Genomic DNA, 12091 nt, shown 5'->3' with positions numbered 1-12091 from the left:
TATCTATTCTAATGAGTCTTGAGATAGTTCTCTGAAATGCTGATGTGTAGGTAAAACACGGAGAGGACAAACTCGCGTTACTCTCGTAACGGGAGCCCATTACAATATACTTGTTCCCATAAAATAAAAACTCACTTTTGAGCATAATCAACTTGGATTAAAACAATAATTGAGGTTGAGCAATTACACAACAAACTTATGTTTTAATAATCATCATTAATCATTTGTTAAAAACAGTATTATTGAGGCATTTACACATTGTTATACTGAGCAAAGCCTGAAGATTTTCACTTCACAAATAAAATTATATAGAGAGTAAACACTTGGAAACTTCACCATACAAGTTTGGACAGTATTTATCCTAATCTTTGGTGTGCTGGGCATAACTACGCTGACCTTAGCTAAATGTTGTGTTAGTTTGACGGAATCGGACAGGTGTAAAGTAACACGGCACTTAGTGGTCAGTCCACACGGAACATATCGTGATGTGTCGCGGTAACGCCTTCCTGCTAAAACTACGGACGCTGATTAGGTACAAAAATAGTTCGCCTATCAATACAATTAAGACTACTTAACAATTAAGTATCGCGAGGAGGCCGTTTGGGAGCAAACAGCATAACAACGTCATACAATCAACGCTAAGTTGACGATATGCACAGCGTAACGTGGTTCGGAAAGGACACACTTAGTTTACATGCACTTAACATAATATTGAATAGATAATTATCCACAACTTATATAAAAAGTAACATGCGGGAAATGCGCAATAGTCTAACAGTCCGTACTAAATGGTCATTCCTGAACCACAACGAACACACGCTTTATAAAAAAACAAAAGATTCATAAATCTTCCAATGATTAAACGCACAATACACGAAGTGTACCAACACTGGCGATGAGAAGCCTCCTCTAATTATAATGCTACTTAACGCGAATCACACTAAGGTAAATTGACTAGGCGTGTTGTGAGTGGGCTGAACGACCAGCTTTAGGCTTCGACACTAATCAAATATCTGTAAACAACGAACGTGGTAATGAAGAAGCGGCTTTATCTATTCGAGGCATGAAATACTCACTCTGTAATATAAATCTTAGGCGCGAAAGTGAACGTTCTAAATATAAATAAATAATCTTTCGTCGAATAAATAAAGGGGCTTGGAAGCCTAGTGGTGGTCGGGCAGCGGCGTGGGACGGGGCAGTCAAAAGCCGGCGAGGTCGGGCGGCGGGTCGGGCGGCAGGTAGTGCAGCTCGTCCACGGGCGCGCTGAACACGTTGTACAGCACCGCGAACAGCGTGCACGCCGCGTACGCGCCTAGCGCCGCCCACCACAGCAGCCGCTCCCACAACCGCTGCTGCGCGTGCTTCAGCACCAGCAGCCCTATCGTCAGTCCCGCTAGCGCGCCCGCCACGTGCGCCGCGTACGACACCGGCGGCGCTTCCTGCTTCAAACAAACAAACATTCTTAGCTTGTTGCCCATGATTATTCGTTATGGTAATAAAAGGGTGGAGTGTCATTGAATTTTCAATTCCATGTTTTTTGACATAAAGTCTAGATCATAGAAATGACAATGAAAACACTATTGAGCATCCCGCAAAGTATGGATGTTATGGCTTGTACGTACATAGTAGAAACTGCAGTATTTATTTTTCACTTTCAATAGAAATATTATCTTGGTTTTTTATAACTTCACAAATAAAAAAAAATAATGAGAAAAAAAAAAAGAGAAATAAATAAAGAGAAATAAAGAGTCTCTTACCTTAGTATACCTAGCATGAACCGCGAAGCCGACGTCGCAGGACGCGACAGCCAACGCCGCTACCAGCCTCACGGCTCCGTAGCGCATCGCGTGGAAGTTCAGCAGAGCATTGGCCAAGTGCGCCGCTAGAAGGGCATACACTCCCCCGGAGGCCCCCGCGAGGCACACGTCAGGGTCCAACACTGAGGCCGCGAGGGACCCCCCCAAAACTCCGGCGAGGTAGACGGCTCCACATCGTAACGCGCCGTGGACCATTTCTAGAGGTAGACCAACCTGTAAAACAAACAAATTGCATTATATCTCCATGCTTTTGTCGCATTAACTCTTTTATTCCTGATTTTGAATCATTATGAGCGGTATACATAGTAACCGAATTGTACACTTTCTTGACATTCCATTTAGTTAGGTTTGTTAGATTGTGTTATCAAATAGCTAAGCATGTTGCATGCTATCGAATAGATTCCGCATACGCCGTTGCGCATCATCTCTCATCTACATTTCAATGAAAAATATAGATTCATGTTTTAGGTAAAAGCGAATTGGGTAAGTATAACTCGTGATAACAAAATTATTATATATTATAAAATTGAAAGTTGTCTTTTTCCCTATCTTATTAGGGATTATGTATGGTTTAGGCGATGGGCAAATACCAGAAGCGCCAGGTTATCTTTTTAAAGGCTTGCTCTGTCGTCTTCCTTACTTACGTAATGTATAATCAGTATGTAAACTCACCGCCTAACTAGTGCTAGTTAGGGGAAAGGCGTTTACCCTACACTGGGATCTATCTACTTATGGTCTATCTTTCTGTGCTGCTGTGATACGCACTTTGCTAGAAACCAAGAACCACAGGACTAGGCACTCACCGCAAGTTGCACAAGCAGGTTGAAGGCGAGATGCAGCCAGCCGGCATGTACGACGCTGTAGGTGAGGAACCGCCATAGCTCGCGCCGCCGGTCGGGCCGGTACACCAACGGCGAGTCTACTGGCACTGGGCCCGCCGCCGCCGCCATGCCGCCCGACCCCGCCGCGTACCACGCGAACACACCCAGCTGGAAGCAACAACTAGCTTTTAGAAATAATAATGTAAGAATGAATAACTATTATCATAAAAGGCCGGTCGCATTTTGGACGCGTTCTCGTACCTGTTTGCAACGGACGGAAGTGTACGAAATTGCTGGAAGAGCCCTAACCTACAACTCCAACCCCTTCTTAGTCCCATATTAATGGTTATCGGCAGACAAGTATTCACACGTGTATGTAAGATGCAAATTCGTTCGAAAGTGCGTCCGGCACTATATAACCAAATATCCTTTTAAAATTAAATCTCCATTGTTTTGATGTTCTGTCGCAAACGCAAAAACCAGGTTTAATAAGGATGTTAATATTTTAGGTATTAGCCGCAAGACTTCAGATTTTCCACTGCGGTTTATCAATCAGTGTTTTTAAAAATGGTCTAATAGTCTGTAATTCCATAAACAAACTAAGTTTCAATTTCCGTGAATTACGTGTTAATATGACTATTCGGCATAAGCGTCTGTTATTGACCGACTAATTAATTGTTCAACAATCGTGTTACAGTATTCGTTTTCGAAAACTTTACAAAAACTTTATAAATGCGCATCGCACGGAAACTTATCTGGAACAATAACCGTTCGCACTTGCAACTGTGCTACCATTACCGGTCTAATTCGCGTCTTGTACCGATTGCTGAAACCGTCTTCCCACATTGAATGAAGTTGCGATGACCTTAAGACACCTATACTGCTATCCGTAGAGTTAAATATAATAATAGTAAGATGCAGAGAATATACAAAGGTTTATGGAGCAGCAAGAAGTCAAATCAAACGATAAGTTGTGTTGTGTATATACGTAGATAGCTCAGTTCTTACGCTTAGGTATAACGCTAAAACTTCACAAATTATGAGCGATAGTGATAGTGAATCCTACGAGAAAATAATCACCGCGAATTTATAATGATTACGAGCTGTTCAATACCGTTATTTTAGCTCAAAAGTGATCTCATTTTCACGAATTGATCTCATTCTTTTACATAAAAGTTCCACTTTTTAAGACCGACGTTATTTCATTCATAAAGTCTCAGAATTACTCGGTTATATAGTCGTTGACCTAATTCTAAATCTTATTCATAGGGGAAAACCGTTAGCAGAAATCAGTGTGTGAGTTATCTATAGAGGATACATCAACACATCTTCGGCGCTACGGTGAATCAACGTGTGACGAGCGCAGCGCACGCGCCGGCCAGACCAATTCTAATGATTCACGTAAACCGTTTGTTTGCACGGATGTGAAATCCGCAATTACAATTTTTAATTAACCGAGTAACTGGAGCGGGGATCCAACGGTGCCAGGTAGAAAGTGATGCACGCACGCTCATCTATACCCAATAACCGCTGCATTCAAAACTGAAGCTAATCCACTCTGACGCTATTCGATTCAATTCAATCTACTCTAGTAGTCATAAGAGAATTCGAAATATGTCTAGAACAATAGGTGTAGTAACAATAGAGCTATATAAAGTTAATTAGTTAAATGTGTGCGGAGCGTATTATTTTATTCCACAAATCAATAATAGATGCGGGATTTCTTGATTTTGGTTGATTGAATGTTACGATAAGTGTATCAACTTTTTTGTACATCCATTTCCCTATGAAAGTCACACGAGCAGTCTTTGAGAAGGATTGAGTGGCCACGTTAAAAAACTCCGTAAGTCAATAGTCTTGGTTATGATTATAAATCCAGTGTTGATAGTGCATAAATCGATAGTGTTGATAGTGTATAAAATCCCCTAGGAGACTCGGGATTTGTTGGTTGTTGAACATGAAAATTCAATATCTTGTTGAAGAAGATGCTTACCTCTAACAGTGTGACGCAGATTATGAACAGTGGCGGTGGACAGCAAGTATACCGCTCCTGGTAATACTTCCGCTCCCGCTCTTCCGGGAGCACTTCCATCGCCACCAAGTGCACCATCCTGCGAATAAACACCATCAATTTATGTTCGCCAAGTAACTAATGTACCTACTACATAAAAACTTCACTTGTCCTGCGCGGTGACACAACAAATACTACATAAACTCACGCCTGCAATCTATTATAGGTAGGGCAGAGCTACAAGTACCAGAAGACAGATTGCAGCTACTTTTGGTACGACAGGTGATCATCGTCTAGATAAAGGCCCATCATGTTAGTAGACACGGCTCCTTCTTTCAATTTTGACGACATGTCCGGAGACGTGTATAAAGGTTGAGAAGCCCGGTGAAGGATAATGCATTGTCAAGGTTTTATCACTGGCATTGCTTACATACTCGTATATTCTTGGACACAGGTGGTAGGTATGGCTCGGGACAACCAAATGTATGTCAAAAATATATTACAGACATCACTTAAGTGCATGACTGAAAACATAAGTGCAATTATAAATTAGACAATTCGCGCTTACTTTCACGTTATTCCGAGCAGTGAAATAATTAAACGATTTATAGAACGAAGCACATTATACGTCAGCATGACACAACCAGACACGACAAGTGAACATAAAGAAAATATTTTTGCGACGTCAGTCGATACGGAAGTTGTGATTTAAATTGACTGAAATTTGGATTTTACATTTAATTTAGATACTACAAATTTGGGGTTGAAGAGTTATTTTTGCTACATGTTACGGGAGATTTCGGATCTAATCATGAATATTGGATTTTAAAATGACAAGTCACGGCATACCCGATTTCCTAAATTATTATCAAACTTTTTGGATACGAGATTTGTTTCTTCAAATTGCTATTGCCCCAGAGATATGGATTAACGAAATAATAGAGTAGATAACCTGATTAAACAATAGCCAGTAGCGAGCTTCTTACTAACCTGGCAAAGAGCGTTGGGTCTTCAAGGAGGAGATGGAAGTCGTTTTCTGAGCAGACCTCTCGGTCCCTGTGGTGCACGGCGCATCTATAGCTTCGTGTTCGCTTGCCACTCATCTGAAACAATAGATAAACCACTGTTATTCCATATTCTAATAGGTAGGCACGTAAATATTAAGTTTCTAATCTCGCTCGGGCTAATAAAATGTCATAACATAACATAATAAATAGGTATAAGGAAAATTGTAAGTTGGTAAACTACGTAGGTAGGTACCTATAAATTAAATATACCCTGACAAATATTGCGTTATTATTAGGTGTATTGGTGTAAAATGTGGGCCAGATACAAACGTGATTTTAATGTTTGTTTTATAATTCTTTTTACACCTACGAAAGTACCTATACGGTATACTAATATTCTTATGTACATAAATGCGCTTATTTGTTGCTATAAATACAATAATAGTAGTCTCTAGTAACAATCTATTTACAAATAAACTTATGGATATAATTCTTTGAGATGAATATCTAAGAATTGAGGAACCATTGTCGTTTACAGCGCAAAGTACCGAGCTCAAGTAATTTTGATCCTTTTGAACATATGTACATATTTTGTCGTAATTACCGGCAAAGCAGACGTTTTAATCCTTTCCAACGTAAGGGAGTACATGCTCCCTCGCACGGTCACAGTCCGTTAACTCACTAACGCCGTCGTTTTGTTAAGGCGAAACTTTCCCTTTAGAAAAAGATAATAACTTACTTAGCATGATTTTTTTCTCGCGCTGTTTCAATTTTGATATATGAGCTAGGCTATATAAGTATATGTGTTTGTTTCAATTATTGTTGTCACTACGTAAATCCTATTCTGAACAAAACAAATAATAAATTATATAATTAGCAATCCAATTATTATTAAGGAAAAATATAACTTTTCCTTTGATATATTCATTGAAATGTTTTTACAGCACTGAATGAAAAATAACAATTGCAAATATGTCATCAATATTTGTATATTTTAGTTCATTATATAAATAAATAACATCTTATCAGGGAAACTACAGGAATAATGGGTTATATGAATGCATATACCTTACTAAATAGGCTAATGTTTTTTAGTAGATAGCAATAGGACAAGAAATAAATTATAGGTACCTAGATACCTATTACCAGAATGGAAAATTGAACGGTTTTTTTTATTTTAAATTAAGCACTGGCACTTTAGTTGCGAGGGTGGATTTATGTGTCGCGGCGGGTTTGGCGGCTGGCTACGTTCCAGCACCTATCGACCCTGAATTAGGGCTGCTAACTTTTACTGGCTTGACTCTAGATTTTATCAGTACTATAGTACTATCGTCGTTGACAAATAATTAAATCGTAGAAAATCTGCACTTTTATGACAGTTCGAAGTAATTGGGGATAAATAATTAGAAAACCACAATTATTTAAATAATTTTGGTTTGCATGTATAAAGATAAATAACTCCTCAGCCTCGTTTATATGCTTTTAAATAGAGTTCACACTACTTCGTCTGATTTTTGATATATTCTTGACACACTTTTGTAGTAGTTCTGGTGTAGTCGGCTAACCCTGATTCACCGAACAGCGCTAGCCGTCGCTGCCGCCCTTGAGACATGCTATATCGATATTCATAAACCCTTTGATTAGGTTACCTAAAAGTAGATCAACTCCTTATTTTATAGTGTTTAAGTGAAAGCGTATTTTCAACTTAAAAAGTTATAATAGAACAGTAGACACTGTTCTAAGTTCTGTTAATAAGTACGAAAATTTTCAACATAATCGATTGTTACTTGAAGTTTTTTGAGTTAAACAAAATATTATTGTATAGTAGAGACCATTCGACGTATGATATTAAGGCTTCAGTAGTGCGCATACTGTTAGCACGGGTGGGCGGCGGCTCCGCGTCGGTGAACGACTGGTCGCGGATTGCGATGCTATTGCTAGACAGCCGCATTGTCTCCGCAGTCGTTCAACTCCGATTCCCACGAGACTGCGAAATGTCCAATGCCAAAACCCAAATACAAATAGCCTAGACGCGCGGCAGACACCATCTAAATCTGTCGCGGCAACCGCATCTAATCTGGCCACGACGTTTGAAAATTATCTAGATTCATTACGCTAATTCGTTATTAATGATTTCAATTTAATTTTTCGACTAATATTTTAGATTTTTGTCGCCTATATATTTATAAGTTATGATTTTCAGTGTGTGGGGTCTATATATAACCATAATTATAGTATTTAAGTTATATCAGGCTATGTTTATCATGGGTAAAAGGCTATGGGTTGGATGGTTGCAAAGCTGGAGTGGTCTAGTGGGCGCAGCGCGCTGGCGGGCCGAATGGCGCGGCGGCGGCGGCGTGGGCGCCGCGTGACTCACGCCGACATCCGACACGTCCGATACGTATCCGGAACCACTAACTAGGCACTATTGCCATTGCCCGTCAAACGAGCACGAGCCTACGCGGGACGCAGGGCTCATTTCAATAACTTAAGATTACCATTCATGATTTAACGTTTGCGTAACTATTGTGCGTATTAAAGTACATTAAAAATACAGCTCACGTCACTGAATTTGTTGAAAATAGACATTGAAAATTATAAGAAAATCTTTTATATTAAAAAGCTTTAAAGTGCATTAATATACAATTGTTTTCTAATTTGAAATATAAATTATTTCCTAACGCAGTAGTAAAGTAAGTTCAATACCATATTGGAACGCTCACGTGCAAGTATGGGTGCTGATTTATTGGCCGGTGACTTATGGACACCTACGCTCGCATAGATCTGCTGTGGCTTTATGAATGGAAGTATAATTGATTTTGTTGTGTAGTTCCTTCACTTGTATTATTCATATGAACCTTATAAATATTAAATGCTCGGATGCAGAGTTTATAACATATTTAGTGAAACAAAACAAGTAAATTGATAGAAATCATTTCTCAAAACTCTATTATGATTTGTTACACGCTAATTACAGAGAAGAATTAATAAATGCTCTTCGTACTGAATGTGAAATCTCGACAATTAACAAGCATTCTTTAGAAGATAAAATCTCTATTCTTGAGCTCTTCACACGGTGCTTTCGCTAGAAAATAATGACTTCTTCAAGTGAATCCGCAGCACTCTGCGGGGGGTTTTATCTAAATCTAGCATATTAATGTTAGATTTAGTGTGGCGGAGTGATGTGCCCGGCACGTGAACGCTGGGAGCGTTCCCACGCGCCCACCTCCGCACCATTATGTTCTAATCTCTTCCAGTCTTTCCATTATTGTGATGCCGTGAAAGTACGCCATACGTTTTGCAAGCGGGAAGCAAAGCATTGCGGAATACAACGGTACCTATATGTTTGAATGTTTAAACTACTATATTATGAACTTGATTGTTTCTCAGTAAGCGAATCAAATATATTCTTTTGAGAAATAAAGTATCTTAAACCATAAACCATGAATACTTGAAGGTGTCTATATATTTTATTTAGCTTTCCCAAATGAATTACCAATGAATTATGAATTACCTATATATTTTATTTAGCTTTCCCAAATGAATTACTCTAATGATGCCACGATTAACAATCACGCACGACATTTAATAGTTGTTTTCGACATTTGTATTAAAACATAGTAAAATCAATACGGAATGGCTTCAATAAAATTTGTGTAAGTTTTGTGGGGTGACTTGAATTGATTGCAGCGGCGACTGGTACACCACGGTTGCTACTTTTTGTCGGAACTTCCTGTTCCGACCACACTGATGTGGTGGTCCTTTTATGTATCAAAGGTTATGGAGTTTTAATATATTGGTCAGTTTTTATTGTTTGAGAAAACATATAACAGTTCCAACTCAGTGCGTATGTCAGGGGATAACACGTCTCCTTGAACGTGTCTCTTCTGATCGCAACACGTTTAAACTAGTCTTGTAAGACGCAACTACGTGTAGGTTTTGTTATTATGTCAGGGACACTATCATTATGATATTTATAGTCACTTTATATAGGTAGACAAGTAATTACTATAAAACTTTAAAGGTGCGGCTAATTTGTTTTTTTGCGAAAACGTGTCTTAAGATCGTAATATTTAAAGGATACTTGTAGACCAATAAATACATAATCAAGTAAGCTTTTGCAAATTAATGACGAAATTTGTCAAGTTCAATGTGTCATATAGAAACTGATGATTGAAATAATATTATAAACCAATTATAAACAATAAAAGTCTTATTGTTACATTTTGGAAAATTACGAAACGTGTCAAATATGTAAAGTTTCAATATTGAAGTGTTAGTGCAATGAACAGTATTGCGTGTGGGAATTAAACTGCCCACCTTCCTTGCGTTGCAACTTGCACAATTTTAGTCGTTGTTATGTTATCGATTTCGTGTTGCTAATTTTATTTCAAAGGCCTTGTAACTTTTTCAGCGTAATATGAAGTTAATTATAGTTGCATTTTCGGTCGTCAAACTAATAAAAATACTTTATTGTACAGAAACAAGCAAAAATAAAATAAAATGCTTAAGCAGCAATGTCTTCCTGGCAAGATAAAATAGGTAAGCATCATTTTCACAATGTAAATATTATTTCGTGAAGGATTCTAAAGCGGTTTGGTGACTAGTTTTAATGAAAAATAGGTCATTAAAATTATTCACGCATTTCCTGCGTATATTGTGTTCCTTGGTCCTATTTTGGTGAATATATTATGGCACATTTACTTATTTATCATTATTGATTGAACAGGAAGTGATGTTCTCGACCGGTACTTCAATCCTCGTTTTTACGCTCTGATTAAGTTATTATGTAAAAATTAAGTTTGAAAAAGACTCTGTAGGCTTGAATAAATCACGACCGCAACTTTGTGAAGCAGTATCGTGCGTTACTGACAATGTCAAATAAATCTGACGAACAAAACTAATTTTTAATCACGATGTCCGTGACAATTTTTAGTCGTGTCCTATCATTTTTAGAAATTTTTGACCTAAAATGCCCAGAACAAATAAAATGTTTATAAAATTAACATGCTTTTTGGATTCGACTTGTATGCTTTTTATAAAAATATTTAATATACTTTTTAATTCACATACCTACTACCTACCTACCTAAATTACAAAAGTCGGGTAGGTAGGAGGAAAATATGAAGATGAAACATTAACCACAAAAATAATAGGTATAATTAATGGTGCAAGCTGCAATACTTACAAACAATTATTTGTAGTTATAATGCAGCCAAACCTAAGAATGATTATTGTATTATTAATATGTTTTGATAGGTGTGCTCGTATTTTTATTAATTTTGGTATTATATATATTTGGAAGTGTTTGGTTGTTGTAATGTTGAATAAAAACATTCTGATATCGCGTTAACCTATGTTCCGAAGACGATTTTTTATAAAGCAAGGATCAAAACTTGTCAATCCCAAAATATATGTAGGTAGGTACCATCAATATTATTAAAAAAAGCGCATAATAGATTATAATTTCAGTCAATGAAACACAGTGCACAGGTTATTTCAATTGAAGTAAAACTAATTATTTATTTTAGTCTTAGCATATAAGACCACTAACCTATATAATGTTTACTTTGGAACATAACCTAATATTTTAATATTGTTCCATTAGAAACATATAAGCAGAAGATAATTATGAAAAGGTAATTTGAACACATAAAACTTTACATAATAAAGTAATCATAAAATAAAGAAAAACAAAACTATAACTTACCCATTATTTTTCCGAAGTTTGAAACTGTCACTTGAAAATTTTAGTCTCTGTAATTATCACTGCACGATTCAATCACAGATTTTAAGTATTTTTCAAAACTATTGTCGTTTGAGGAGAAATATAAGTTTGGTAAAATAAATACGCGAGCGTAATCAGCTGGCCCGGAGGTCTCGGTCACGTATTTACAAGTACTCTGTGTTCGCGAGCGACACATTCACCTCTCGCGAGCACTGAATGCAGACTGGCGTTTCGTTCGTTCGTCCGCTTTGCGTTTCGTTTTCGTCTGGTCGAGTACACGTCTGTTTTTTTGTGGGCCGGGTCGGTGGTGGTGGGTCGATCCGATCGGTATTGTTATTTTTTGAGTGAGAGGGTGGCTCTACTTCCGATTGATGTTTTTTTTTCAGTTTAAAATTTTAGAGTAGGTAATTTCGCGAAGGTGGTTGATTTGAATGTGGCGCGAAATTAAAACTTTCTTTTCATTTACTTGTTTATAGATTTGGTATTTTATTTTGTAAATAGTAAAAGAGTTAAATCTCCGAAATTTTTATTTGCACCAATCCCATAGTTACTGCGCTAGGGTATTATTATTGATTGATCAGTAATTCAGCGAATTTCCCCATAATATTTTATTTAGGTAGCTACTAAAGCTTTCTTTGAAATTGTGCCATGGCATGGTGCATTTATTAGGTAGATCACAGGGATACCTACCACCAAGGGCACGTTCA

The 12091-nt window shown here is 37.6% G+C and overlaps 1 protein-coding gene across 2 annotated transcripts; it reads right to left on the bottom strand.

The window, feature by feature from the left end:
• Positions 1-272: 272 nt before the first annotated feature.
• LOC126368804 (rhomboid-related protein 3-like) lies at positions 273-11652 on the bottom strand. 2 transcript variants are annotated; one of them, XM_050012963.1, is made up of 6 exons: positions 11367-11652; positions 5640-5752; positions 4632-4749; positions 2621-2806; positions 1758-2030; positions 273-1442 (listed from the first exon to the last, which is right to left on the bottom strand). In XM_050012963.1, the coding sequence occupies exons 2-6, from the start codon at positions 5750-5752 to the stop codon at positions 1200-1202; spliced, it is 933 nt and encodes a 310-aa protein (XP_049868920.1). In that variant the 5' UTR covers positions 11367-11652; the 3' UTR covers positions 273-1199. The 2 variants fall into 2 exon arrangements, with proteins under 2 accessions (XP_049868920.1, XP_049868921.1); XM_050012964.1 differs by having other exon boundaries at positions 273-1439.
• Positions 11653-12091: the final 439 nt, after the last annotated feature.

Source organism: Pectinophora gossypiella, chromosome 8, assembly GCF_024362695.1.
Source record: "Pectinophora gossypiella chromosome 8, ilPecGoss1.1, whole genome shotgun sequence".
NCBI lineage: Eukaryota > Metazoa > Arthropoda > Insecta > Lepidoptera > Gelechiidae > Pectinophora > Pectinophora gossypiella.
Note: the sequence above shows the minus strand (reverse complement) of the source record. Positions and strands in the feature narration are given on the sequence as shown.

Bases quoted from the DNA above. Each gene is read 5' to 3' on its own strand.
- LOC126368804 (XM_050012963.1), bottom strand. From the start codon at position 5,752: ATGAGTGGCAAGCGAACACGAAGCTATAGATGCGCCGTGCACCACAGG. The intron at 2,031-2,620 runs GTGAGTGCCTAG...TTTGTTTTACAG, and splicing joins ACCTGCTTGTGCAACTTGCG to GTTGGTCTACCTCTAGAAAT. The intron at 1,443-1,757 runs GTAAGAGACTCT...GTTTGTTTGAAG, and splicing joins TTCATGCTAGGTATACTAAG to CAGGAAGCGCCGCCGGTGTC.